Genomic DNA, 26,696 nt, shown 5'->3' with positions numbered 1-26,696 from the left:
TGAGCATTGTATAGTAGTCTGTCTCATGTTAAATGCCAAACAAGAAATGTTTTTTAACAATCTGATCGTTAGGTATTGTCCAATGGATTTACATGAAATATGTCAGCGGATATTTTCCAGTACAAAACTGGCTGTTGGAGTTGCGATTGTCCAGTATTTGGATGCAATATTTCCAAAAAGTTTGAAATAATTTAGATGGAAGTTTAGGCAAATAGTCTAATATGAAAGTTTTAAGTGATGTGTATATATATATATATATATCTATATATATGTATTTTTATCATTATGAGTCAGATCAATTTGTTGAATGTAATTTATTGGATGTGATTAGCTATGTAAGTTTATATTTGAAAGGTTGATTTTATCAACCAACCAAATAAAAAAAATACAGCTTCTTTTCAGGCGCACATGAAATTTATTCTAGGCTGGATATACTGCTCACGTGCAGGACAATGACGGAGAACTATCTTTCGTGCAGTATTGGTAATATTTTTATAGCTGAACATGCACCGATCACTATGCACCTAAAACCGAAATTTGATGTGTGCAAGTCATTTACCTGGAAAATGAGCACATCGATTTTGTATGATGAGGAAATTCTGGATAAAATCGTTTCTGAAGCTAACCGCTTTGTGGAAGAGAACCGCTAGGATGAATTAAGTTCACAGATAATTTGTGAGGCGTTTTAATGCACCATGCAAGGGGTTTTACTGAGCTTATCCAGTGGAAAACGATAAAGGTACGAGAGAACCAGGCTGGAGCTAGATTTAAAAAAACAAGAACTTTCTAGAGAGTTGGTGCAGGACCAAAGAGACATTGTACAATTAAAGGAATTACGAAGGCTGACAAAAAAATGAAAACTATCCTCTCTGAGAGGGCAGAGTGTAATCTAAATTACTCACGGTGCACCTATTTTGAAAGGGGTGAGAAATGTGACAGGTGGTTAGCGTATAGATTGAGGAAAAGGAATTCCGATGCGGCAATCACTGCGATTTTGGATCCTATGTTTGGTCAAATTTGATCCAGATTAATGGCATTTTTAGAAAGTAATATATGTATTTATACTGCAATGAATCAGGCATATCTGGTGCTGGGAAAGACTTCTTCCGGAACCTGGAAATTCCCAACATTTCTGGTACGGTTCGTTTAATCCTTGAAAAGGAACGAAAGGCTGATTTGGAACACGATTCAGGAATTGAACATTGGCTGGTCCACGGGTCCGGATTGGCCTACCTGTGGAATTTTATAGAATATTACCTTAATCTGCCCTCGAGTTAATAAAAGATGTGTTTGTGGCTTCGCGGAGGGATGATTTACTTCCTAAAAGTACTAATCATGCAAAAATCTCAGTATTTCTTAAAAAAGGGAAAGATGGCAACCTACCTGCAAGCTACCGCCCATCAGCCTAATTAACACTGATAAAGTCTTGTCCAAGGTCCTGGCCTGAGACTTGAAAAATTACTTCCATCACTGATCCATGAAAATGAGTCTGGATTTATAAAAAGCAGACGGACCTCAAGCAATATTCGTAGGTTGCTTCAAACAGTTTATCAGGCCTTAAAATATGATGATGATATTGCAGTCCTTTTTCTTGACGCCGAAAAGGCTTTCGACCGTATAAATTGGGGATACTTATAAAATTCTCGCCCACATTCATCTTGCGCAGAACAGAGTATATCTTGGATCGCATTATTGTATGCAAATACGACAGCGGATGTCAAAACAAACGGTTTAAGATCAGAATCATTCCAATTACAGAGTGGTACAAGGCAAAGTTGTCCTCTTTCGCCACTCTTATTCGTTATTGCGATAGAGCCGTTGGCTATTGCGCTCGGGTGCGAACCTGGATTGAGTGGAGTGAGTTGTTGGGGAGTTGAGCAAATGGTGTGGTTTTACGCTGATGATCTGTTGCTAGTCCTGCAAGACTAGGGAAAATCTCTACCCATTTTGATACAACTTCTAACAAAATGTAACAAAGTCTCTGGATGCAAAATAAATTGGATAAAATCTGAGATTATGCCTTTAACTTATTGGTGTAATAAATCTTTGGTCACATCCTTGGGTTTCAGATTGTGTGAGAAGAGATTGCGCTACTTGAGTATCTGGTTGACACCTTTGGTTGATGACATGGCAGATGAGAATTTAAGGGAAGTTTGTAAGGACTTCAAAATGGATTTAGAGAGATGGACATTATTAAACCTATCACTATGGGGAAAGGTCAACGCTCTCAAGATGACCTTGGCCGCAAAAGTGAATTATGTTCTTGGCATGTTGCCTTTGAAGATCCGTCCGCACTATTGGAAAAACTGGAGGGATTAATGCAGGACTTTGTTTGGGACTGCAAGCCTCCCAGGCTCAACGGAAACTCCAATTACCTTTGGATATAGGTGGACTTGGGGTCCCTAATTTCCATGCATATCATTTGGCGTTTTCAGCCCAGTCATTTGTTCCATTTCTTAACAATGACCCTGATGATTGGACTATTACGGAGGCAGGTTTTTCTGGTCCTCTGAGCCTGAGAGCGCTCCTGTCTACAAAGCCGAATTTGGGGGTGGGGGGTCGGGTGAAATTGCCTACTACAGAATTTTTACAGGAAGATTGGAAAAACCTGTTTGAACTACTGGCAGTTAATGCTCTGAAATTGCTGCATGCCTCCATTTGGATTAATACAATGATAAAAGATAACGGAAAGACACTATTCTGGCCTGATTGGTTTCTAAGTGGGGTGAAATGGAGCGGCGATCTTGAGAGTGACGGAAGGTGGCTTTCAGATGATGAGATTAAGATGAAATGGGACATTCCGGGTTTTTAGAATACGGATTACAGGCATTTGAAAAGGGCTGTTGGTGAGGTCGATTGGGGGTAGTGACTTAGACTTGGATCTCTTTGTGGTTAAACCTAAACAGGGAGAAGGGGGGGGCTGGCTAGCAGAATCTACAAGCGGATTGTTGCAAACTACAAGGGAAATGACAACTTACTAGAGGAATGGGGTAGAAGATTGGAGTGCAATAGTGACTCGGAAGCCTGGCAGGATATGTGCGAGAATGTAATGCTTTGCACACTTAATCTTGGGGAGAGATCCAGACAGATAAAGATTTTAAATAGTCTACTGGAGCCCAGAACATTTGAAGAAGTGAGGCCTTTCAGATTCTGATGCATGTTGGGGATGTGTGCATCATGTCGGTACCCTTGAGCATATGTTATGGAACTGTATGAGAGTTTGTGATTTTTGGACGCGAATATGTGAGATTTGTGTGAGCGTGCTTGGTGAGAGCATTGATTTTGATTTTAAAACCATGATTGATCCTAGGTGGGGGATGAACTGTTGGATGCCTTGACTATTTCACAGAAGAAGTGGCTGTTTAGAGATGCTATATTTGGCAAGAGATTGATCCTACGTGGTTGGAAATCCAAGATTGCTCCGTTGATTGATGAATGGGTTGATGAAATGAATAAACTTGCAGATATGGAAAAAAGACAATTTGCAGGAGGAACAGGAAAATGCACACTTATGATAAAATCTGGGGGACATTTTCGGATTTGTATTAGTCTCTTATTGGGTTTTGTTTCTTCATTTTTGTGGGTCGGGAGAGGATGGGGGATTTTGAAACTGTATATATGTGTACTGTGTTTGTATATAGTTTTGATGCTGGTGTTTTGGATAATTATTTGCTTCATTGTTGTTGATCTTATATTTGAAATTTTCATTTTATATGCAAAATGTAAATTAAAGTTTTAGAGACCCCCAGGACTTTTGCTGGGCTCTAGGTCTTTTTAATTTTTAACCTAGAGCCAGACCTTTTTCCCACTCTCATGTATTTTACTGTGATTTAAACTCTGTGTTTCTTTTGGTTTTGGAGTCTGACAGACTCCATAGGCATCATCTTTTTACATTGTGACACACAGCACCTTCAGTGCAGTGGCACAGGGAAGTCTTTCAGATTTCCCAAAGGTTTAGATACCTTCTCTTGGATAAACTACTGTTTCCAAGAGCAGTGAATTGAAATGGACTTTACTTACATTTTGTAACTTTCTAGACCTAGCACACACTACCTTACAATAGGATGCTGGAGGGGTTACTTCGTATCCCTTTGTCTAGTTTCTCATGTAACATTTTTATGTTACCCTTTCTACAATTAATGGCTGGTGGCAGTGGTTTACTTTTTACTACCATTGTGTGTTTTTTTTACCGCGGGCTGCAATTGCAGCCTTGGTAAAGCACCCATGGGTGCCCATTTTGTCAAAATGGCCCCAGTCTTCTTCTTTTTTCGCCATTTCTTGCTGGAAAGATCCTTCTTGAGATTTACTCTGTGCACCAAACCAGGTTTGGTCCCTTTGTTTGCTCTGTCTTTGGTGGGATTCACAAGTGAAGCCCGCCTCTGGCTCCAGTATGTCTGGCAGGGCAGGGGAGGGAAGTGAGGGTGGCGCCAGAAACTCCCTGTGTTTAATCCCCTTGGTTACAGGAATGCACCCAAAGTTGATTGGCCATCTGGCTGTCCAGCAAGGACAGCCACCCTGCTGTGTAATTGACAGCTAAACTGGAATGAATGGGAGAAACCTGCATAAAAGGATAGGCTTTTTGGCTTGGAAGGCAGAGTCGACCACTGCACAAAGGAATCCAAAGAAGAACTTGGAAGAGACGCCTACTGCAACTCCTGGACCGTTGGTTTGCCTGGTGAAGCTCTGCTGCTGTGCTGAAGTGCTGAATTCACCTCGACTAGAGAATCGCTGCAAGGACGACTTGGGACCAATCAACTCCAAAGTGAACTCGTTTGGACGTCCTCTCGATGCTGGCTGTACTTCTGCTGCTGGAACCGAAGTGCCAGGGAGAGGAACAGCAAATCGAGTGGATCGTTTTTATGTCAGACCCGAGCACTAGGAAGATCCTCCGGACTTCTCTGATGCAGAATTGACCAAGCCTGAGCCACCTCAACAGAGCGCTGGACCCCAGAAGCAAAGAAAGTCTGAAGTGGTATCCGAGAACCGCAGTGTTGCTATCTGCTGTCAGACGCAAGGAGCTGAAATGCTGAAGTGCCACTGAATTGAACTTTGCCCTTTGCTGTCGCCGACCGTCTCATTGTGTTGCAGGAGTCCCCAGAAGTCCTCCCTCTTGTCCCCACGACTGAGGCACAGGAACAAAGGGATCTGCAGAGCTATACAGGAACAGAAGCCAACTGGAACCATTTCCTCTAACCAAAGGTACTGTACAGTCTAAGAGAACTAGCCTCTTGTGGTTGTAGCCTTACTTGATCTCAGTTGAGACTTGTCTTGGTTGTTTCTGTAGAGTTGCTTGCATCTTCTACTTCTCACAAGCCTCCCAGCTTGTGGTCCTACCTTGATTCTACTTTTCCTACAAGACTTCTAAAACATTGTGCCAGACTTTTATTCACCTACCATAAGTTCTTCAGCTCACCTAGACTTTTGCCCAATTGACATTGGCTGTCCTGGCTCCCCGAATAACTCTTCTTTCCTCTGACATTGTGTTACCTTTCCTTCCAGGAAGGGGTTAACTTACTTTGCATTGGGGGTTCAAAAGTACTTACCTGCTTCAGAATCATTGTGTGATCACTTGTTTTATTCTATAACCATTTTCTTTGACATGCTCCTCAGTATTGCTCTAAATGCAAATGTACACAGTGCGCTAGCTATTTAAGTCACCTGAGGGTGTAAGAAGTGTCTGTGTGACATCCCCAATGGGTGTTTGCTGATTTAGAGAAACTGAGAGTGTGTATTTTGGAGTGAATGTGTGTGTTACTATTATATTGCCCCTTCTGAAGAAGGCTTATTCAAACTGACTGTTAAATAAATTAATCATTGTTTAATCAAGCAACCTCGAGTGTAAGTGTTTATTTGGATACTATTCAACAAAGGTAGAAGGCGCCCCTCTCTCAGAAGAACAAGGCATGATAACCTGTTCAGTGGTTGTTAACCACCTTGAGAGTTCGCAGCCATCTGCTTTTTGCTCACTGTACCTTTCACAGATGGGAAATATCCATTTGCATATCAGTCTTTATCCAGCCCACATGGGCAGTCCAGCACTGAAATGCTATGGCAATTCCTCTCTGAACAAGAGTACCTACAGCAACCCAATACACGTGTTTCAGCCTTGTTGGGCATCATCAGTGAGGTGAAGTTGAGCCTCTCTAAGCACAGTGAGCTGGGAGTCCACATCTGGTTGCCCCCAGGTAACCTAGTGTGACCAACCCTAAGTTCCTTCAAAGAATTCAACAAAAGTAACAACCACTGAACAGGTTATCATGCCTTGTTCTTCCGAGAGAGGGGCGCCTGCTACCTTTGTTGAATTATTTGGCTACTAGTCACTGTGAATCTCCGTGTAACTCCCCTACTGCTCACATTGACACCCTCTTGAGATAAGCGTGGCTGCTCAGCCACACTACCAACCTGTGTAGTTCAGACTTAAGGTTGGGTTCCTATAGCCAGAAGGTCAAGGTTGTTGCAGTGCATCCAAAGGGTACTGTTAGGGTAATTTCTGGTGGTCGGCAGAACCGTACCTGGGATCTGCGGACCTCCAGTTCTCAGAAGGCCCTAACTCCTTCCGCGTCCCAAAGAAGTAGAGGGGCCACACAAGAGCAATTAGTTACTGCTGTTTATTAGAAGAAACAAGCAGGGACAAATACATAGAGTGTAGGTTCCAGGCAACTTCTCATTCCAAAGTCGGGCTCGCAGTCCCGTTTTGTACCCGAGGGACGTAACAGTTTGCATCCCCTGCAAAAGCTCATCCCCGAACCTATCGCCACTCCGTGTTGGTTCCCTGAGTGGTAAATTTAGTATAGGACCATATAGTGAAAAGGGTTATTGGTGGATTAGAGGTCAGGTGATACGCTTGGTTCATCCCTAGAAATTGTTACTTCGAAAATGATACATGGAGAGAATTAGGGTTTGGTTGTGAGGTATTGTCGTCAGTGGTTAGCCCCTCCCCCGATCCTGATTGGTCCATCAGCGAGTCCCCAAGCCTGGGACCACCGTTGTTTCCAGCCCGCGATGTACCTGGTGTTGACAACAATGTGTGACTATGTGTCAGTGGAAGACAATGGACAGGTTCTGCTACTGCCAATAGAGCTCTCCTTTCCCATCACCGCCTGTGTCTGAGTTGTTGCGACTTTGTTACAAGAGGGGTCCCAGACGTGGGGCACCAGTGCTTCTTCAGTCTTTAGGAATTGGCATTGTATCAGGCCGGCCCGGTCACGTGTTGAGAGACCGTGGCTGAGGCAGAATTACGGGGTTTCGCTTTGTATTTTGCATTGGGTATTCGCAGTAGTGCCAGGTGTCAACTTAGTTTTGCTTCTGGCCTGTCGGCTCTGGTCTGAGGCCTACTTCGGCTTGGTTGTATGCTGTGGCATAGGGTCCATAGGGCAAGGGGGAGGAGGGGTGTTGTCGGTCTAGAAAAATGGACACCTCTCACGATTGACGGCAAACGTATTTTGGTGGCCGAAGACCAACCGTCTCATGTACATAACGATAGAAATACAGATTTCCGAGTTTGACCAATGAGCGGCCATTTTGATGTAACAAGGATCGCCATTTTGTTTTCTAACGATTGCTCATTGCTTCCTGAACAAACTGCTTCGCAGCACATTTTTTGCTTACTCTGCTCGACTGTTAACATTGTTGTCTGAACGTGAAAGGACAAGGCCGCAAGGCTAATGAAGAGTTTGTTGAAACACAACGTAGGCAGCTCCGGAGAGGGAGGCCCAGCTCCCTCCCGAATATAGCCTTGAAGGAAAGCTGCAGGGCATTTAATCATTTCACAGCTGCCAGCTTGTCTCGTTATACGGTAGAAAATGTTAGAATAAAGCAGCTAAAGGCTTGAATTATGCTCTTCTTACGGCCCCCCTTTCCCGAGCCATGTAGAGCGTGTCGGCTCCCATTACACGAATAGCACCTCAAAGATAGCAAGGTCTGGAATGTGACTTTTCCCCCCCGTATGTAGCTCGCTTACAAGAACAGAAGCACTGTGTTCTGTTCAACAAAGAAAAGATGTCTTTACACTTGCAAGGTTGTATATTGTTGCTAGAATAGATATTTAAAGGTGTCATATTCGTCGAAATTGCCCATCATCAAACCGAGTTCAAAGAAACCCAATAAAGGGTGGTGTTAAACATGTCACAGCTGATTGTATGATATGCATTTTGTATATATGTAACTGATGTACGTAATTGGCTCTCTTGCGTCCCTCGAGGTTTAGAGATACACAATACGGGGCATGAGACTGAGTTGGACTGAGTTGGCCAACTGAGACTATTTGCTTTGCAATAAACCCTAGCTTTGGGAATACAACCTTGTGTCTGGCGTATCTATCGTTTGTGGTGATTTGCCTTGTTTCCTTTAGGGGCCCCTTTCAGTGTGGGGTGAAGTGTGGTTCCCTGTACATCGGTCCATCTATAGAGTCTCATCCCCAAGGTTAGTAGCATGAAGCCTCTGCAAGCATATACACACTCTTCCTGCGTCTTGCGTTTCTGCAATGCGGTTGCTGGCCTATGTGGAAAATAATAACGATGCACGTCTGCGAGTGTGTGCAGTCCGCTAAGTCATCGCACTGAACCTGTTCTTCGTGCGAATTGGTGGTGAATGATCCAGGTGCGCTGCAGCACATGTGTTTCTTTCCATCGCAGCTATGTCGTCATGTCATCTCTAACGATGGCAGCTTAGGTTGCTAAGCGTTTAGTCGAGCTGGTCCATGCGATCAGACCCAGCTCTGTCTTGGTTCCCGCTTCGTGTCTTGGGCGGGATGCGGCCTGGTTTTGCAGGTATATCATGGTCACGATGTGCTTTGGCATCCGGGGCAGTGGGCAGAGGTGCAAACTCGTGTGGCCGGAGGTTCTTTGGCCATGACGTCGTCTCCCACAGTTTGTACGTGGCTTGAGGGAAGGGACCCTCCCATTTTCCTCTTCAGTACTGCTCCAAATCTTGCCTAACACCCTCCCTCCTGACCTGAATTTTATTTACTGTATAAGTGCCTACCAAGCAAACAATAAATAACAAAAAAATGAAGAGCCTGGGAGGGTGCCTGGGAGGGAAGGAAAGAGGTGGAGAATGCAGATGGATTAGCGAGTTCCTTGCAGATTCTGAAATGTTTGGTCGTGTTGTTAGTGGCTCCAGAGATGCAGGCTTGGATATGGGCCCTCTTCTTGGAGCGGATAGAGAAAAGATATCGCCTTTGGAGCAGGCCAGATGCCAGTTTGTCCGAGGATGAACCCGAGGTCTTCCACTTCAGTTTCGCAACTCTGCAGTTGCTTTTCAGGGATGCTAGATCACAGTCATACCAGCTGTTGTACTTGGAGGCAGGCTTCAGGCAGATCCTGATGAAAGGGGCAAGGATCTCAAGGGTGTTGGAGATGGAAAGTTGGCAAGGGCAGGCACAGAGGGGGAGTCAGAAGCAGGGGCAGGAGGGGGGATGAATGCAGAAGCAAAGGCAGCGGCTGTCACTTGCTTCGTCGTTTGAATAACGGCAAAGGCTGTCACTTGCTTCGTCGTTTGAATAACGGCAAAGGAGGCTGGCAGTGCAGGGGGGGCATCAGATAGTGGGCCAAGGGGCTCTAAGAAGGAGGAGAGGAGAGAGTGGTCAGACCAGGAGAGGGGTGGGGGGGGGGTTGGTGGTTGGGTTAGAGATAGGGATGTCTCCGGAGATGAGCGCATATAGAGTGTGTTTGGCTGAGTGGGTCGGACCGGAGCGAAGAATGGTGAGAAAAAGGGAGTCGCAGAGGTCACAGAACTGTGAGGGGGTTGATTCAGGGGAGTTGAGTGGATATTGAAGTACAAGAGGAGGAGTTTGGACGAAGAGGTCGAGAAGGGAGGAGGAGAGGTCAGCCCATTCAGATAGGAAGGAAGAGACAGGTCTGGGGCGCCTGTAGATGGTGGCGAAGGTGAGTGAGAGACTAGGAGAGACCCTGGGCCTACTGACGAGGCATTTTGAAGGAAGGAGTAGGATTGAGTAGGTATGAAAGAGTCAGGGACCCATTCAGGGAAAATCAGGGCCACTCCACCTCTGGGCCGGTTGGGCCTGGGTTTGGAGAGGATTTTGTAGCCCTCAGGAAGGAGGGTGTCAAGAGCAGTGACAGAGCTGGCATTGAACCACATTGCGGTAAGGGCAAGGACATCGAGGTCAAAGTCTTCAAGAAGGAGACAGATGTCAGAGGAGTGGTTGACAGCAGAATGAGCATTCAGAGTCGCTAAGTGAAGCTGATCGCCACCTTTTGAACGTTTTCTGAGGAAGGGTACAGGGGCCTGGTATTCCCATCGGTGGTGGTGAGAGGAGAGGAGAAGAGAAAGGGGGAGAAGGGGGAAGTTAATGAGAGAGGGCAGTGGCCGATCGAGAAGGAGAAGATTAGATTGGGATCCTTGGGCCACGACAGTGCCATTGTGTTAGATATTAATGATGTACTGTGAAGATGCGAAGTAAGCCAAGAGTACTTCCCATCTAGTGCCATTAATGGGTGAGGAGGGGGAAGGGTAGAGACTGGAGACCAGATGGGGTGGGTCCATAGGTCAGGAGAGGGCACAGAAAAGAGGATGTTAGTAACAGTCTGCTTGGAAGTAGCGTTGACGTAGGTGTCTGCAATAGGTAGGCCTGGGTCAGAGGCCAGTAAAGATCTTTTAAGCTTTTTTTCTTCCAGACTTAGTGACAGAGCTAGGATGGGTGATAGAGTAGCAGTTAGAATAGATAGGGGAGATAGAGCGTGCCATAGGAGAATCAGAGATGCTGCACAGTGCACACATAATGCACTAGGTGGCCTAGCAGCCGGGCAGGCTCAAATGAAAGACGTGCTTTATGCACAGAGTTATCAGTGTAGTAAGATTTTAATACCCAGCTGGGTAGGCACTTAAGTGCAGTGGAGGACAGTCAAAACGACAGGTTTAAAACACACCTAAATTCAACTATGCAGCAAAGCACTGAATACAGTGGAAAACATGCAATGATGTATTTTAAACACCTAGATTCAGCATTGGAGTAAAAGCACTAATTGCAGTGGAATATGTTCAATGTGTAAAGTTAAAACACACCTAGATTCAGCATTGGAGCAAAGGCACTAAATACAGCAGAAAACAAACATTGTGCAGGTTTCAAACAGCAAGGTTCCAACTGTAATACACACACCAACTAGCTGCTCACTCATTTCTGGTTCATACCTGCTAGTACTGCCTCCCCATCACACATTAACACAGTCTGTGCAGGGATTTCCTTATTTATTTTCTTGAACTGTGAAGTAGAAAGCTGGGGAATGGGAATTTCCCCAGAATCTATCAGACTGTTATAATTATTATTGTTTTGAACTGCCATGCATTTTCTTATTTATTTGTTGTATGTATAAGTGTGAGGGACGGATATCCTTTAATAAAGTGTTTATTTTGGTTATTCTAGGCAGGGAATTCCTTGTTTGGGTAGGGATAGAAGCGTTTATCCAACCTTATTAAAATAATAAAATGGCATTTGTTGAGAAAACCTTGCAAAGTGGTCTGCTTCACTTTTCTGATCCCTAGCATACACTTGAAACATACTAGCCTACAGAGGTTCCTCCTGATCAGCATGCATCAGCACTACAGCAAAGCAACCTTGCACTGCTCCCTCTGTTTCTACTAACCTTCTCTCCAGCAGGCCCACAGCACCACAAGACCATGGAAATGGCAGCTGAGTCCTATGCAAATTAAAATACCCTAACACAGCCGCTGTATACATATCATAATATCATATCTTCACCTGTCTAGTTGAGTCCACCCTGGCATGTATCGGTCACCCCCATCTGAGTGTCCCACCTCTTGTTTATCTCCCCAACCATGACTTTTCTATTTCCTGCAGTTGCAACAAGCTTTGGAGGAGCTGGATGAGGATGATCAGTGCTATGACTTCCGCCGGGAGAGGATTGCAGCCCACCGCATCCACCTGTGGTTCCTTCAGTGTGACATGTACATCCCCACTGATGATGGAGCAGATGTGACGCTGGTGGCCCAGCTTTCCATGGACAGGTCTCTGCTGCTTCTTTACTTGGACCATTTTACAGATAACCACTGCGCATTAGGATGTGGATGCATGTGAGGTGTGCTCTAGCAAATAAAGCAGTGGTAGGATTTGGGAGGTCTTTCTGTGCAAGTCCTTGTGGTCTTATGTATATTATTGTCCCTTCCTGTATTTGTGATAAAGCAACTGTAACTGGATATTTGTTAAACATTGGCTATAGGCACAGAGTTCTTTTTGTACAGGTGGAGCTGCCCAGTGAACCTCATAGGGTAGGATTTAAATGCTCGACAGTGCTGTCTATGGGAATCAATCCTGAAATGTCCACTGTTGTGATTGAAAAGGCTGAGTTAACACAATGATGTGTCCTCTTAATTAGTGGATTAGTGAGGTGTGCTGAAGGTCAAAGTTGAGATATGTTGGCAAGGTTCGGAGGCAAGTTACCATCAAGGACCTGCAGAGCAGGGGTTGCGGTTATATTGTGCAATACTGTTGTTGTTGTTCTCTGTCATCCTCACTACAGGTTACAGATGCTGGAGGCCATCTGCAAGCACTGGGAGGGTCCGATCAGCTTGGCACTGTACATGTCGGACGCCGAAGCCCAACAGTTCTTGCGCTATGCTGAAGCCTCAGAGGTGCTGCAGAACCGTAAAAACATTGGATACCATGTTGTGTACAAAGAGGGGCAGTTCTACCCAGTCAACCTGCTGCGGAATGTGGCCCTACGTCATGTAGCAACGCCATATGTCTTTCTGACTGACATTGACTTTCTACCAATGTATGGCCTCTACGAATACCTCAGGTACCATTTGGCAATGTCGACCCACATTGAAGGTTACACCAGCACTCCAAGGGGGACTTAAAGGAGCTAACATTGAGGCTGGAGGTACTAACTGTTAGAGCCTCAATTTCAGAACTGTGTGGATGGTGAGCATTAGTAGTCCCGGAGTGCGTTGGTTTGGATCCTAGTGTCGTCAATGGGTGAATCTTGGATAGATACACATCCAACAGGTTTTCCTCCATCTGCAGGAGATCTGTGAAATCATTCCCTCGGAAATGTTCTTTTTTTTACCCTGTCCACTTCATCAGGGTGAGCGCCTTCTGATGCTGACTGGCAAGAAACATATTCTTTCTTATTAACATTTAAACTACACTAAGCATGTTGTGTTTACGACTTGAAGTGCCCAAGGGTGCTTGAAAGCCACCTGCATGAAGCCCAGCAAACTTCAGACAAAGAGCGTTTCTGGGCTTGAAACTCTGACTGTTGGAAACTTACCCACAGTCTTCCCCTCAATGTGCCCAGATTTCTACTGGAGAATTTCTGGCAAGCCTATGCCTCAGAATATCTGATGCGGTTGAGGTGCAATGAGTCTGCACACTTGCCCTCAGCTCATCCATCCTTTTAGATGCACTAACCTATAAAGAATGTTCACTTTCCCTATATTTATTACTTATTCAGTAATTCATTTGTTGCATTGTGTTGCATTTCAGCCACTTTGTAGTGTTTTGTAGCTCAGTTATCACCATCATCTCCTGAATATGAAGGGATCCACTGTGGTCAGAGCTTCTTCATACGCCCTGACGTTCCTATGTTTCTCTTTTGCGCAGGAAGTCCATCCTACAGCAGGCCATGCATGCAAAGAAGGCAGCCCTGATTGTTCCCGCATTTGAGACTCTCCGCTACCGCCTTACTTTCCCAAAATCCAAAACAGAGCTGTTGTCCATGCTGGACATGGGAACACTCTATACTTTCAGGTAAGAAGCAGTCGGAATTTCAGGTTTATAGTCTGCATAGCATAGTGGAAACACTGCTTCAGGTGATTGGCCTGGCACTGGGGGTAGATGAATAGCGTAAGCATCATAGGGAAGCATTATTCTTTGAATCCAAATCAATCTCATGTTGTGGTCACCGCTGGAAATTAATTTTGGAGATGCACAAAATGTACATAGTTCTAAATTTTTCAACACAAAATATACATTTTCAAAGACCTTTATGGCATTGACAGGCTGTGGTTGGGTTGGGCTTTTCATGGGAGCTAGGGCTTTATCTATGCATAGAAAGGGGGTTCTGGGTTGTCTGTCTAGTGTTTCTATTGGGGCAACGAGTCTCCCTCTGGTGCATGTTTTTATGGTCCACAAAGCAGCATGTCAGAGATATATTGCCCAGCATTCTGGGTCCCAACCGCAGCCACAAGAATGTAGAGCTCAACATGCTTCTTGTCCACAATCAAATAGACCCAGCTCAACATTTGTAGTCTGTTTAAGAGGATAATGTCTGGCCTGGTTCTTCCTGCTCCAAGAAATCCAGGTAATAGTCCCCAGCTCACTTCTAAAGGATACCGGGTCTCTCTTCTATGTTGTATAGAGCCTGTTTGAGTGTATGGCTTCAAGAGAGGATTCGAAAAGCAGTAGTTTTGGGTGGGAACCACATTTTATGGTACCATCCAGGCTACGGTTTAAGCAGAAACTGATAAGTGAAGGAAATTTTCACTAGGCTCGGATCCAGTCTGTAGTACGGTTGCCACCCTGGATTTAGGTTCACAGTTCCTTTGAATAGCTCTTCTCACTTGATTTACTTGTTTCAGAAAATGTTGATGATTGCTGCCAAATGACCATTGGTTTATTACCCGTCACTCAAGTGGAACTTTATTAAAGTCTCCCCCTCCATCCCTGCACCATAAGGGCAGTACAGCATCAGAATTTCTTCCCCCTTTTTGCTGAGTCATCAAGTGTTCTTATGTAGTATCATTGATGGATGTTAGGCAATAATTAATGTAGTAACACTGTGTGAGACTACACAACACTTGTCTAATTGGTATTAGGTAACCCACCTTTGGTATAGGGCTGCACTACACAAGTTGGTAGTGTGACTGAGCAGCCAGGCCTATCTCAAGAGGGGTAAATGTGAGCTGTAGCACTGTAGCAATAACATTTGCAAATACAAGTAGCCAAGTAACACTTCTACTCAAGGTTTCAGTTATAAATAGTCATTTATTTAACATCCATTTTTAAGTTTTCTTTAAAAAGGGCAATATATGTAACCAACAAATATACTTTAAATACTTTTCCAGAATCAGCATAAGTTTAGTAGATACTCTTTAGAGATGCTTTTTACACACTTTCTACACCCGGAGGTGACGTAATTCACAAGGACAGTAATGGCATGTATATATCACAAGTACACTTTGCAGATTCTGAGGTTGCAGAGAGGAAAGGTTAAAGGAAGGAAAAAGGTTAAACGGGTTTTCAGGGCATGTGAGTATACTTAAATCTTCCAATGAAGTCTAGACAACACCTTTCCCAGCAATAACAGTCTAAACACGAGTTATCACCTCTGAGGGACAGAAAATATCAGTCAATGGACTAGAAGAGTCTGCAGGGAGCCAGGACAGCCAAAGTCAATTGGAGCACAGTCTATGGAGCTGAGGCACTTCGTAGTTAATAAAACTCTTGCCCAAAGTTAGAGAGTTTTGTTGAAGATCACTGTAGGGTCACAAGCTGTTAGACTTGTGGAGAGCAGAGCTGAAATCAACTCTAACAAAAGTAGCTACTGCAAGTCTCAACGGAGAAGAGCAGAGCAGTACCTTTGGTTTAAAGTAGAGTGGTCCAGCTGGCTTCTGTCTGGTTGCAGTGATGCAGATGCTGGGTTCCTAAGCCTCAGTCGTGGAGACACGCGGGAGGGCATCTGGAAGACTCCTGCGGCAGCAATTTGGAATTCTGCGGCAGCTATGGGCTCTTTTCAGGTCAGCGGCACTTAGCGGGTTCAGCGCTCGGTAAACGGCACCACTGCGGATCTTGGATACCGGTTGGGCTTCCTTCCCTCCTTGAGTCCTGCACTCTGATAAGGGTACTCAAGCTCTGGTCGTCCTTCTTCTGGGGGGTCGTGGGGAGACTCCTGGAGCTTCTGGCTGGACCCCAGACATATCACTCGACTACGGATTTCTCGACCCCTGCCTCTCGTTCCTGCAGCAGCATAGAAGTACAGCCAGTCGGGGAAGATGGTCCAGTGGAGTTCGTCTCTGGGTTAGTTTGTCCCACTAACCCAAGGGAAAAGTCATCCCTTCCGGAGCTTCTCTTGTCGATCAGAAAAAGGAGTTTCTGCACAGCTGCAGGGCTTCACCGGGCAATTGAAAGGATGCAGCAAGCTTCGTTCAGTTTCTTCGCCGGGTTGTTCTTCCCAGAGGTCGACTGTCTTCAGTCCCAAATCCCTCACCTTTTAAGCAGGTTTCTCCCATTCATGCATAGCCTAGCTGCCACTCAAACAGCAGGGTGGCTGTCCTAAAAGGACAGCCAGCCAATCAGAACTGGGTGTATTCAGGCATTCCTAAAGACAAAGGACAGGGGCGTTTCGGGAACCTCCCTCACTTCCTGCCCTTCCTGACACACTGGAGCCAGAGGCGGGTTTCAGTACTGAAGCGTGCCAAAGGCAAAAAAAGGGCTCAAACCTGGCTTGGCGCGCAGAGTAAAACCCAAGAAAGACCCCACAAAAAAAAAATAGTGAAAAAAGAAGACCGGCCCATTTTGACAAAATGGTCACACATGGGTGCTATACTGCAACTGAGGATTCAGCCTGCGGTAGAAAAGCACAGTGGTAGTGTTGGGGATAATTCTCATTTATGTGCTAATTCCCTTCACCCTTAGAGGCCCCCAGCTCTTTTGCTGGTCTTTAGGACTTTTAAATTTTCACCCTGGAGAGAGTGAGCCTTTTTTCTCACTCTCATGTATTTTGATCTGATTTCGGATTATGCGTTTCATTTGTTTTTGGAGTCTGACAAACTCCATAGGCATTTACTTTTGAAAGGTGACACACAGCACCTTCCGTGCATTGTCACAGTGAAGTCCTTTGGATTTCTCTTAGTTTATTTACCTTTTCTTGTGTGAACTGTTGTTCCCAAGAATAGTAAAGTGAAATTGACTTTACTTACCTTTCCTCTTTGTAGGTCCAGCACACCCCATCTTATGTGGAGTGCGGGGGGATTACTTAGTAGCCCCTTTTCCTACTTACTCATGTACACATTTCTATGTTCCCCTCACTACTTTAAAAGGCTGGTGGCAGTGGTTTAACTTTCCTACCTGTTAGGCAAGAATTGATGTAGTGGAGACTACACAACCCTTGTCCTCTTGGTATTAGGTAACACACCTATTGGTATAGGTCTGTACTACACAAGTTGGTAGTGTGACTGAGCAGACAGACGTATCTCAAGAGGGGTAAATGTGAGATGTAGCATCAACATTCACCAATACAAGTATGCAAATAACACTTACATTCAAGGTTTTCTATTAAAATAATTATTTAACGGTCAGTTTTCAATAAGCATTCTTTAGAAAGGGGCAATGTGCAACAATAAAAATACATTTCCAGAATCAATACCAAGTAAATAGATACGGTTTATAGATGCTTCATACACACTTCCTACACCCCGAGGTGACCTCCGTAATTAGGACAGTAATGGCATTTATATATCACATAGAAATGGTAAATCTTCCTGGCCTGTGTCAACCCCAGAACTTATTGCTTTATTGGTGGATTATTTTTCCTTATACCTCTGTGAGTGGGAACCTTTTTCCACACTCACAAAATCTTTTACTCTTTTTATGGGTGTCATTTTGTAGACTCTCCATAGTGTCTTTTTAAAGTTATCCTCTTTAACAACTTTTTGGCAATAAGTGCCTGTTGTTGCGGGGCTCCTCTTTTAACATTCTCTGGCTAACCTTGCGAGAACTACAGCTCACCTTATGTGGAGTGCGGGGGAGATACAATGTATCCCCTTTCACACTAAAACTGTAACAATTCTGTTACAGGGCCAAGCTTACCATTAATGGCTGGTGGCAGTGATACCTTTTATTAATTTGGTGCACCTTTACCGCAGGCTGTGTTCACAGCTGCAGTAAAGGCACCAAAGGGTGCTCAGTTTACCAAAATGGCCTCTGTCTTCTGTTTTCGCCATCATAGTGTTTCATGTCCTTTCTTGTTCCTTCCCCTGACATCCAGGGTGGGAATTTTCTTTGTATGATTTTTATCTTCGGCGGGAGTCCCAGACTCCCGCCCAGGCTCCAGCCTGTCTGTAAAGGCAGAAAGCGAGGGAGGAGTCCAAAACTCCACAGCCCTTTGTCTTCCTCCTTGCCTGAATGGGGACAAATCCCAGGGGGGGTGGCTGTCCTAATTGGACAACCAGACTGCCCATTGTTGTAAAATGCAGGGAGAGAATGCAGAAGTTGTGCTGTAGTTCCTGTTCAATACTGCAAACCTGCAAGCTGGCGACAAGTCAACCACTGGGACTGAAACCGAAGAGGATGATGAAGGAAAAGCGGCGGAGACAATTTCCAGCGACCAGAGAGCCTGCTGTGTAACCTGGGCCTGCTGCAGCCCTTCCTTTCAATCGCACTGGGGACTCCTAAAACTATGACCTTGACCCAGAGCCTGGTGAGACCCACTAGACTCAAGAAGGCCTGCATTTTGTGTCATCCCACGCGTTGTTGGGACCTTGCAGGGCTGCAATACCCTGGGACCTCGGGCCATTGTGCAGTGCACGGTCTTCCGAATTCCGAATCTCGCTGAAACTTCGTGGGCATCCTGGTGTATCTCAAGAGACATGAATTCAGTCGGAAAAGTCCACTCACCAGAGTGCTGGACCTTTTTAACAACGATAATTCACCTACGATTTTCTGTCTTCATCTGTGCTCCTGTAAAAAGGCGCCAAATCCACAGAACCGCATCCAGCCATGAGGAAAACCTTGCCTAGAGCCTTCTCCGTTGATCCCTGCTGCAAAGTCCCTTCCAAGGTCCTGTTTTCAGTCACCACGACAAGGAATCCACTGACTGAGTTTTTGGCTGCAGTTCCTGAAGTCCTCCTGCTGCAGAATCTTCTTCTATGCTGAGGTACTGTGTTGACTTGGGTATGTACTTACTTTAAGTCTCTTGGTATTTCTGTGTACCTTTTGGGGTGTTTTCTGTGATGGGGAGGTCTCTCGTCCAGTGCACCCAGTCCCATTGCTAGAATCCTGCTAGGGTGTCTTCTTTGAAGCCCCTGGGCCCTCTTCTAACTCTAGAAGTAAAGTACTCACCTGTTTGCCCAGTCTTCCGAAAGGAACTCTGACTTTTGCTACTTAAGAACCTATTCTGATAATGTCTGTTGGTCACTAGATCCTATTGATCCCCCTTCTGCCACTGAGAACACTCATGCTCCAAGAATAAGGGAAAGACTTTTAAGGGATTGGGCCTTTTGCCTAGAAAAGAATATATGTCTTTAAAAGTTACTTACTTGTAAAGAGTTGGTTGGTAACTGTAACTCCATTTTGCCATTCTAATAGAAAGTAGATGTGAAGGTATATTACTCGCCTGTGATTAGGTTGTACCTCTTCCCAAAAGTAATGTGTTGGTTTCACCAGATTATTCATGTTAAGATAATAGTATGAGTGTCCCCCAACTGGGTCTTCCTTCCCCTGACGTGGCTGCTAGCATGTCCAGAATAAGTCTGCATTAGGGTGTTGCCTACCTAGAATACCTTTGAGTCATTCAGTAAAGTGTAACATTGGGTTTTACTTTCCCTGTGCTATCTAACCCATTGACTTTGGTTCTAACTGTTCCTGATAGGTGGTACATAGGGTTAACTTGTATTGCTGGGTAATATCTAACCTAGACTTCATTGGGAGATTGAAAACGTATATGGGTTTTACTTACCTTGAGTTAGCTGTGTGCCAGCCAAAAATAAGTTACACGAGCTACTGCTCATCTCAATCTGTTTCACTGATCTCAAAAGCACTTGTAATTGAATATTACATCCATAGGTTTTACTCACCTAGTATAACAGTGTGTTATAACAAAAGTAGTTATCAGTTTTTACTGTACCTAGAATAAGTGTTCCACTATTCACTAAAAGTATATTGTCCAGTTGACTGATTATGTGATTTGTTACTGATTCACTGTACAACTGGTAAGATCTACTACACTTGAATTACTTAATGCAATCTGAAAGTAACCATTGGTTTTTACTCCCCAAGAATAGGTGTGACCTATACTGAATGGGTATGAAAAGGTTTGACTTCCCTAGAAACTACTGTTAGGTTTTCCAAATAAGGTTTATGCTTTGGTCTGTGTACCTTCAAGCATAGTTTTGTGTTTCTATAATTGTGATTACATATAATGTGTGATGGTACTTATTTACTCCTAGATTTATCTGGGCTTATTTAAATAAATCATTTATTTGTACATACATAGTCTTTCAGTGTTTTTTTGGACCATTTGTATTACAATTTCATTTGTACTGATTCTACAGCCCTCTCTCCCTCCTAAAATAAGCCTGGCTGCTCTGTCTATGCTACCATGAACTCAGGTGGTACAGCCTTATACTAACCGTGTAGTCTTGTACTGTCTCATTTGAATGATTTTACTAAGCCCTTAGTTGGACTTCAGAAAAACTGTCCTAACAGTAAGCCCCCAGCACTCCACATAAAATGGGCTGTGCTGGACCTACAAAGACCAAAGGCAAGTAAAGTCAATTTCACTTTACTATTCTTGTATTGTATTTTGTTATTTATATAGCGCTCTTTCACCACTTGTGTGGCCTCAATGCGCTTTTTCCTTGGTTGAACGCCCTTGTTGACCGTAGTTGATGTGGTTAGCGATTCTAGGGATTAGCTTAGATGCGTGTGTGCATATTTGCCATTCTAAGACTTGGGTAGCTGGCAAGGCTCGACTGAGCAGCCCAGTAACGGTCAGACACATGGATGCTCTTGAGGTTAGAGATGGATAGCTGTTGTTGGGAGAGTCTATGTGAGGCCAGCTATACCGGGTGGTGGTCGTTGTACGTCAGGTATTTCAGTCTGGACGGTATGTGTGAACTAGGCCAGATGTGCTTAGCCGTAGACGTGTTCTATCGTGCATGGATGTTTGGACGTGCCTGCGGCCTGTGTCCACGCTAGTGGTGTGAGCAATACATACCGTAGGCTGCGAGAATTGCTGGTTTGTCCAGGTCTGGAATTGAGAGTCCATCGGCTAGACTAAGTGCAGCAACCTAACAATGCAAGTTGTGTATGGGACTAAACACAGCTAGATTTGAGAATCCTGCATAGTGGGAGTGAGGCCTACACCTAGCAATGCAATTTGTGTGCAAGACTAAATGCAGCGACCTGACAATGCGAGTCGTGTACTGGACTAAACACAGCTAGATTTGAGAATCCTCTATAGTGGGAGAGAGGCCTACACCTAACAGAACAGTTGAGTACAATGAAAAGCATGGCTACATTTGAGGGTCTGTTGAATAGTTCAGTACAGTGATATGCACAGTTAGATTTGAGAGGGAGGGAGGGAGGCAGTGGAAAATAATCAGTGTTTTAGATGAGAGGAGAGAAGGAAGGGGAACCAGAGGTGCGGGACGATAGGGAGCAACGGCAAGGGCTGGGGGGCAAAACACAAAATGGAGGCATGGGCCGACGCACTGAAAACTGCCAAAGACGAGTATGATACTCTAAAGCCCCTGGGACAGTTGACTAATAAGCCCACTAATCAAAGAGAGAATAGTAATTTTCGCCGCTCACGCAGACAAAATTCCCAGAGGGGCTCCAATTATTCACAGGGACAGGGTACATCATGGGGTGGCAACCAGCAGACTATCCAAAGTTACGACAGAGGTAACAAGAGGACCCGTGGTAGAGGCAGCCCCGGTAGAGGCGGCGGTACGCCTCCCGCAATGCAGTGACGTTCCGCTCAGGGCCCCTTCCCATGCATCAACAGTAGGGGGGCGCATTTCCAACTTCACCCAAGCATGGGAAAGGGATTACATCGGACAGATGGGTGCTGTCCACAGTGTCCGCAGGATACTGCATCAAACTGCTAGAGCGCCCCCGCAACCACCCTCCAGGTCAAGATACATTCACTGGACCACCAGAAGATCCTCCTCGAGGAAATCATCAATCTTCTCGCAAAGGACGCGATAGAACTCGTCCCGGGCAACCAGGTAAACAAGGGTATCTATTCAACTTACTTCCTTGTGCCAAAAAAAGATTTAACAATGCGTCCAGTATTAGACTTACGCCCTGCAAACAAGTATGTCAAGCCCCAAAAATGTTGCATGACCACTCTCCAAGAAGTAATCCCCCTTCAAGGGGGGATTGCATGGCAACATTGGACATGAAAGATGCCTATTTTCATATTTACATGTTCCCAGTGCACAGAAGATTCTTGCATTTCAAGGTGGACAGTCAGCACTACCAGTTCAAGGTGCTGCCCTTCAGTATAGCCTCGGCTCCAAGGGTATTCACCAAGGTGCTGGCAGTGGCGGCAGCACACCTACGTAGGGAGGCAATCCCGGTGTACCCTTACCTGGACGACTGGCTCATCACGGGGAGACCCCAGTAATTTGCAGATCAAACATCCAAAGAACGATCAACCTCCTCTTCTTATTGGGTTTCTCTATCAATGAGAAAAAAATCAAGCCTGGTGCCAAGCACATCCAAGCAGTTCCTGGGAGCTGTACTAAACACTCAAGAGGGGTTGGCCTTTCTATCCGAGGAAAGAATTCGGAATCTACTACTGCAAATTCCTCTATATCAGCCCGGTCGCCAGATAAGGGTGCGCAAAATGATGCGTTTGCTAGGCATGATGGCGTCATGTATTTACCTGGTCCCCCACGCGCACCTGCGCATGCGACCCATGCAACAATGGTTGTTACGAAACAGTGGTCTCAGGCAAGTGGTCGGTTTCGCCAACACTTGTACAAAGTCTTCACTAGTGGATAAGGGAGAACCTGTCAAAGGAAAAATCCTTTTACGATCCGGAGGTACAAGCTGTAGTCACTACAGACGGGTCCCTGTCAGGGTGGGGAGCACACCTCCTCCACCACACAGCTCAGGGTCTCTGGTCTCACACAGTGGCCAAGAGTCATATCAATCTGCTAGAACTCCTGGTAGTCTTCAGAGCGCTTCGAGCGTTCGAACCACACCTGTTGAACCTGTCAGTACAGATCCTAACATAGAGTACGACAGCAATGTTTTACATAAACAAACAGGGAGGGACTCGTTCGCCAAATCTGTCCAGGCTTGCCCAGAAAATTTGCACATGGGCACTCAGACGGAACATTTACCTGTCATCTCAACATGTTCCAGGGGATCTCAATTCACTAGCAGACGCTTTAAGCAGAGATCCCCTCACAGAAGAACACGAATGGTGTCTACACAGAGAAGTCGTAGAAGACATCTTCCCACAGTGGGGGTTTCCCCACTATAGACCTATTTGCCACAAGCGGAAACAGGCAATGCCCAGGATTTGCATCCAGGTTCCCTCAGCCAGGCTCCAAGGGGAACGCCCTGTGGATGAACTGGTCAGGGATGTTTGCCTTGCTTTTCCACCAACCCCTCTCATGAGGGAGGTGGTCATCAAGATGCACAGGGAATAGATGACGCTCATCCTAGTTGCTCCCATGTGGGCGAGGCAACCGTGGTTCCCACACCTACGCAGCCTAGCAGTGTGCGAACCCATCAGACTCCCGTCTGGGCACAACCTACTATCCCAGCACCAAGGTCAAACAGTGCATCCTCAACCAAGTTCAATGAACTTGGCAGCATGGCTCCTGAAGTCATAGAGTTTGGGCATCTCAATTTACCACAGAGATGCATGGACATCCTAAAGGAATCTAGGAAACCAAACACGATGCACTGTTAATTTGATAAATGGAAGAGATTCGATATCTTGTGCCAGAATAAGCAAATCAACCCGGTTGATTGCACTCCTTCTAATATTGTCACCTACATGCTCCACCTGCTGGATGCAGGGTTGGTATTTAACTCACTCGAGGTACACCTGGTGGCGCTGTCAGCCTACACCACCTCCCATAACAAGATTTTGTGGTGGAAAGTACCGGTGGTTAAAGCCTTCTTGGAAGGGGTAAAGAGACTCCACCCTCCAATTTCTAACCTACCACCAGGATGGGACCTTAATGTGCTGCTTGCTAAACTCATTGGCCCACCCTTTGAACCCATGCATAAAGCCATTCTCAAACACCTGACCTATAAAACTGCCTTCTTAGTAGCCATTACATCCATAAGAAGGGTCAGTGAAGTTCAGGCTCTGTCAGTTCAGGATCCTTTCTTTACTGTTCATAAGGATAAACAAACACACCCTAGGTTCTCACCTAAGTTCATTTCTAAATTCCACGTTAACCAGTCCATTGAGCTTCCGGCCTTCTTCCAAGAACCCAAAAGCTCTGTTGAGGTGAAACTACACACTCTAGATGTGCGAAGAGCGGTCCTCTACTATATAGACAAGACCAGGCCGCTAAGAAAAACAGACCAACTGTTTATCTCCGTAACTACAGGCAGAGAGGGAGATCGCGTCTCTAAAGGTGCCATCTCAAAGTGGATAGTCAATTGTATCCAGCTGTGTTACTCCCTTTCTGAAAAAACTCTGCCTTTTACGCCAAGAGCCCACTCTACAAGAGGCACTGGGGCCACTCTGGCTTTCATTGAAAATGTACCCTTTGACACCATTTGCAAAGCAGCTACTTGGAGCTCTATTCACACTTTTACTCAGCACTACTGCATTGACACTCTTTCCAAGACTGATACATAAGTGGGACAAGCGGTTCTAAGACACTTGTTTGCTCATGACCCTTCTCACATTCCACCTCCTTCTTCTAACACTGCTCGCTAATCTATGCACAGCATGTGATCTAAGCAGATTCCACAAGCCTCAGAAGGGATACATTACTCAGTAATCGTATTTCGGATGCTTGTATCTGCTTAGATTCACATGCGCCCGCCCTTCCTCCCCTCTGAGAGAAGGCGCATGGATGCTTGTAGTCTTATCTATCTGCTTGGATAATCTGTACTCGCGCTACTCCTCATGCTACCTCATGTCAGAAAAAATACAATCTGAGGGTCCTACACGCGTGAGAGATCATGGGTACAGTGGATGTCACACTAGGGATAGTATTACTGGCACGCCCTGTGTCAACGCCCATTTTCGAGTTTCGAAAAACAAACTGTAATACTCCACAGCTTCCACTAGATGTCGGCCTATGCGCAGCATGTGAATCTAAGCAGATACAAGCATCAGAAATATGATTACGGTGAGTAATGTATCATATATATATATATATATATATATATATACATATATATATATATATATATATATATATATATATATATTCGGTCAATTGTGAAAAGGGCAATTGGGACCCTTAAAATTAGGTGAATTCTTCATTCGAACAATTGTAATCGAACAATTTGGGTAATACCCAGGGGGACACCAGCCAAAGCCTGGCTGAGCATGACCAATCGCTGGACAGAGGTGGGCAGGGAGGCGGGAGGAGGGAGTGAAAGGGAACCAAAGGTGCAGGACGATTGAGAGCAACGGCAGGGGCCGAGAAGCAAAACACAAAATGGAGGCATTAGCCGAGGGTCACAGGAGGAGTACTGCGCTCACCTGCAATGGCAAAGGTGGAATACGACGTGCAGGGAGCGCAGGGGGACACCAGCCAAAGCCTGGCTGAGCATGACCAGTCGCTGGACGGGGGCGGGCAGGGAGGTTGGAGGCGGGAGGAGGGAGAGAAGGGAGAAACAGAGGTGTGGGACGATTGGGAGCAACGGCAGGGGCTGGGGCCAAAACACTAAATGGAGGCATGAACCGAGGGTCCCAGGAGGAGTACCACGCTCACCTGCAACGCCAAAGGTAGAATCAGTAGTTCACACAAGAAAAGGTATTTAAACCTTATGAGATTTCTCTGTGACACTGCATTGAAGGTGCTGTGTCACCATACAAACAGTAGAGGCCTATGGAGTTTGTCAGACTCCGAAAACAAAGGAAATACATAATCTAAATCAGTTCAAAACACATGAGAGAGTGAGAAAAAGGGCTCACTCACTCCAGGGTTAAAATTAAAAAGTCCTAAAGCCCAGCAAAAGAGCTGGGGGTCTCTAAAGTTGAAGGGAATTAGCACAGAAATTAGAAATCTCCCTACCACCACCAGAAGTGGTTCCTGGTAGAATCTGAGTAATGGGGGTAGGTTGTACTACTTATTCCTGCCCCCTGACCCTCCTTAGGGTTACATGGTCGTAATGTCCTGGCCCTATCTCTCCTGTGCCTGCCTAAAATCAGTGGTGGTCTGGTCTAGGATCCCCCCCACGGCCTTCCTTGGCATGGTGGGACTGGGAGAGACACTTATCTGAACTTTTCTTGATTTCTGAAACACTTTACCACAACTGCTGGCATTGCACAATCCAACAGTAAACCTACTTGAACAGTATAACTTGTGGAACTGATAACTTTTGTCCACTAGGCCCCATTTCATATCAGACAAACTTACAGAGAGTAAGTGTTTTATGACATGTTTTTCTACCGGTCTCTACTGGTTTTCAATCTGTTTTTCAAACTCTTCACCTTACCACATACAGTTATTGAAAGTATTGCTTATGATTATGCTTTTATGCTTATGATTATGCTAACTGTTGCTTGCTTGACTTTCTCAAAGGTAATGTGTTGTGGTTCTGTGCAGAACCCCCCCATCTCAATATTGAATGTATATATGTATTTGATAATAGTTTATTTAGTAATAATACTTAGCTGAGGTTGTCGTATGTCTAGAGTGTATTCGGAGGACTAATAAATAATGGTATATGTATATACTTCTCTTTCTAACTGCAATTATTGGAGTGCTCTGGGTCAGTTGTTTTTGGGTGTGAGGTGTTGCGCCCTAGACCCATCCCGAGTCTAAGCCATACTGCTCTG

At 45.2% G+C, this 26,696-nt stretch overlaps 1 protein-coding gene across 3 annotated transcripts in view; it reads left to right on the top strand.

Moving 5' to 3' along the window:
• Positions 1-26,696, top strand: part of LARGE2 (LARGE xylosyl- and glucuronyltransferase 2) — a 417,721-nt gene that overhangs the window by 367,224 nt on the left and 23,801 nt on the right. For all 3 annotated transcript variants that reach the window (XM_069623248.1, XM_069623250.1, XM_069623249.1), the window contains 3 exons: positions 11,816-11,982; positions 12,495-12,773; positions 13,580-13,726. In XM_069623248.1, coding sequence (XP_069479349.1) covers positions 11,816-11,982; positions 12,495-12,773; positions 13,580-13,726 — 593 coding nt within the window. The remainder of the gene's footprint in view (positions 1-11,815; positions 11,983-12,494; positions 12,774-13,579; positions 13,727-26,696) is intronic.

Source organism: Ambystoma mexicanum, chromosome 11 (assembly GCF_040938575.1).
Source record: "Ambystoma mexicanum isolate Mex_15411 chromosome 11, UKY_AmexF1_1, whole genome shotgun sequence".
Taxonomy (NCBI): Eukaryota; Metazoa; Chordata; class Amphibia; order Caudata; family Ambystomatidae; genus Ambystoma; species Ambystoma mexicanum.
Note: the sequence above shows the minus strand (reverse complement) of the source record. Positions and strands in the feature narration are given on the sequence as shown.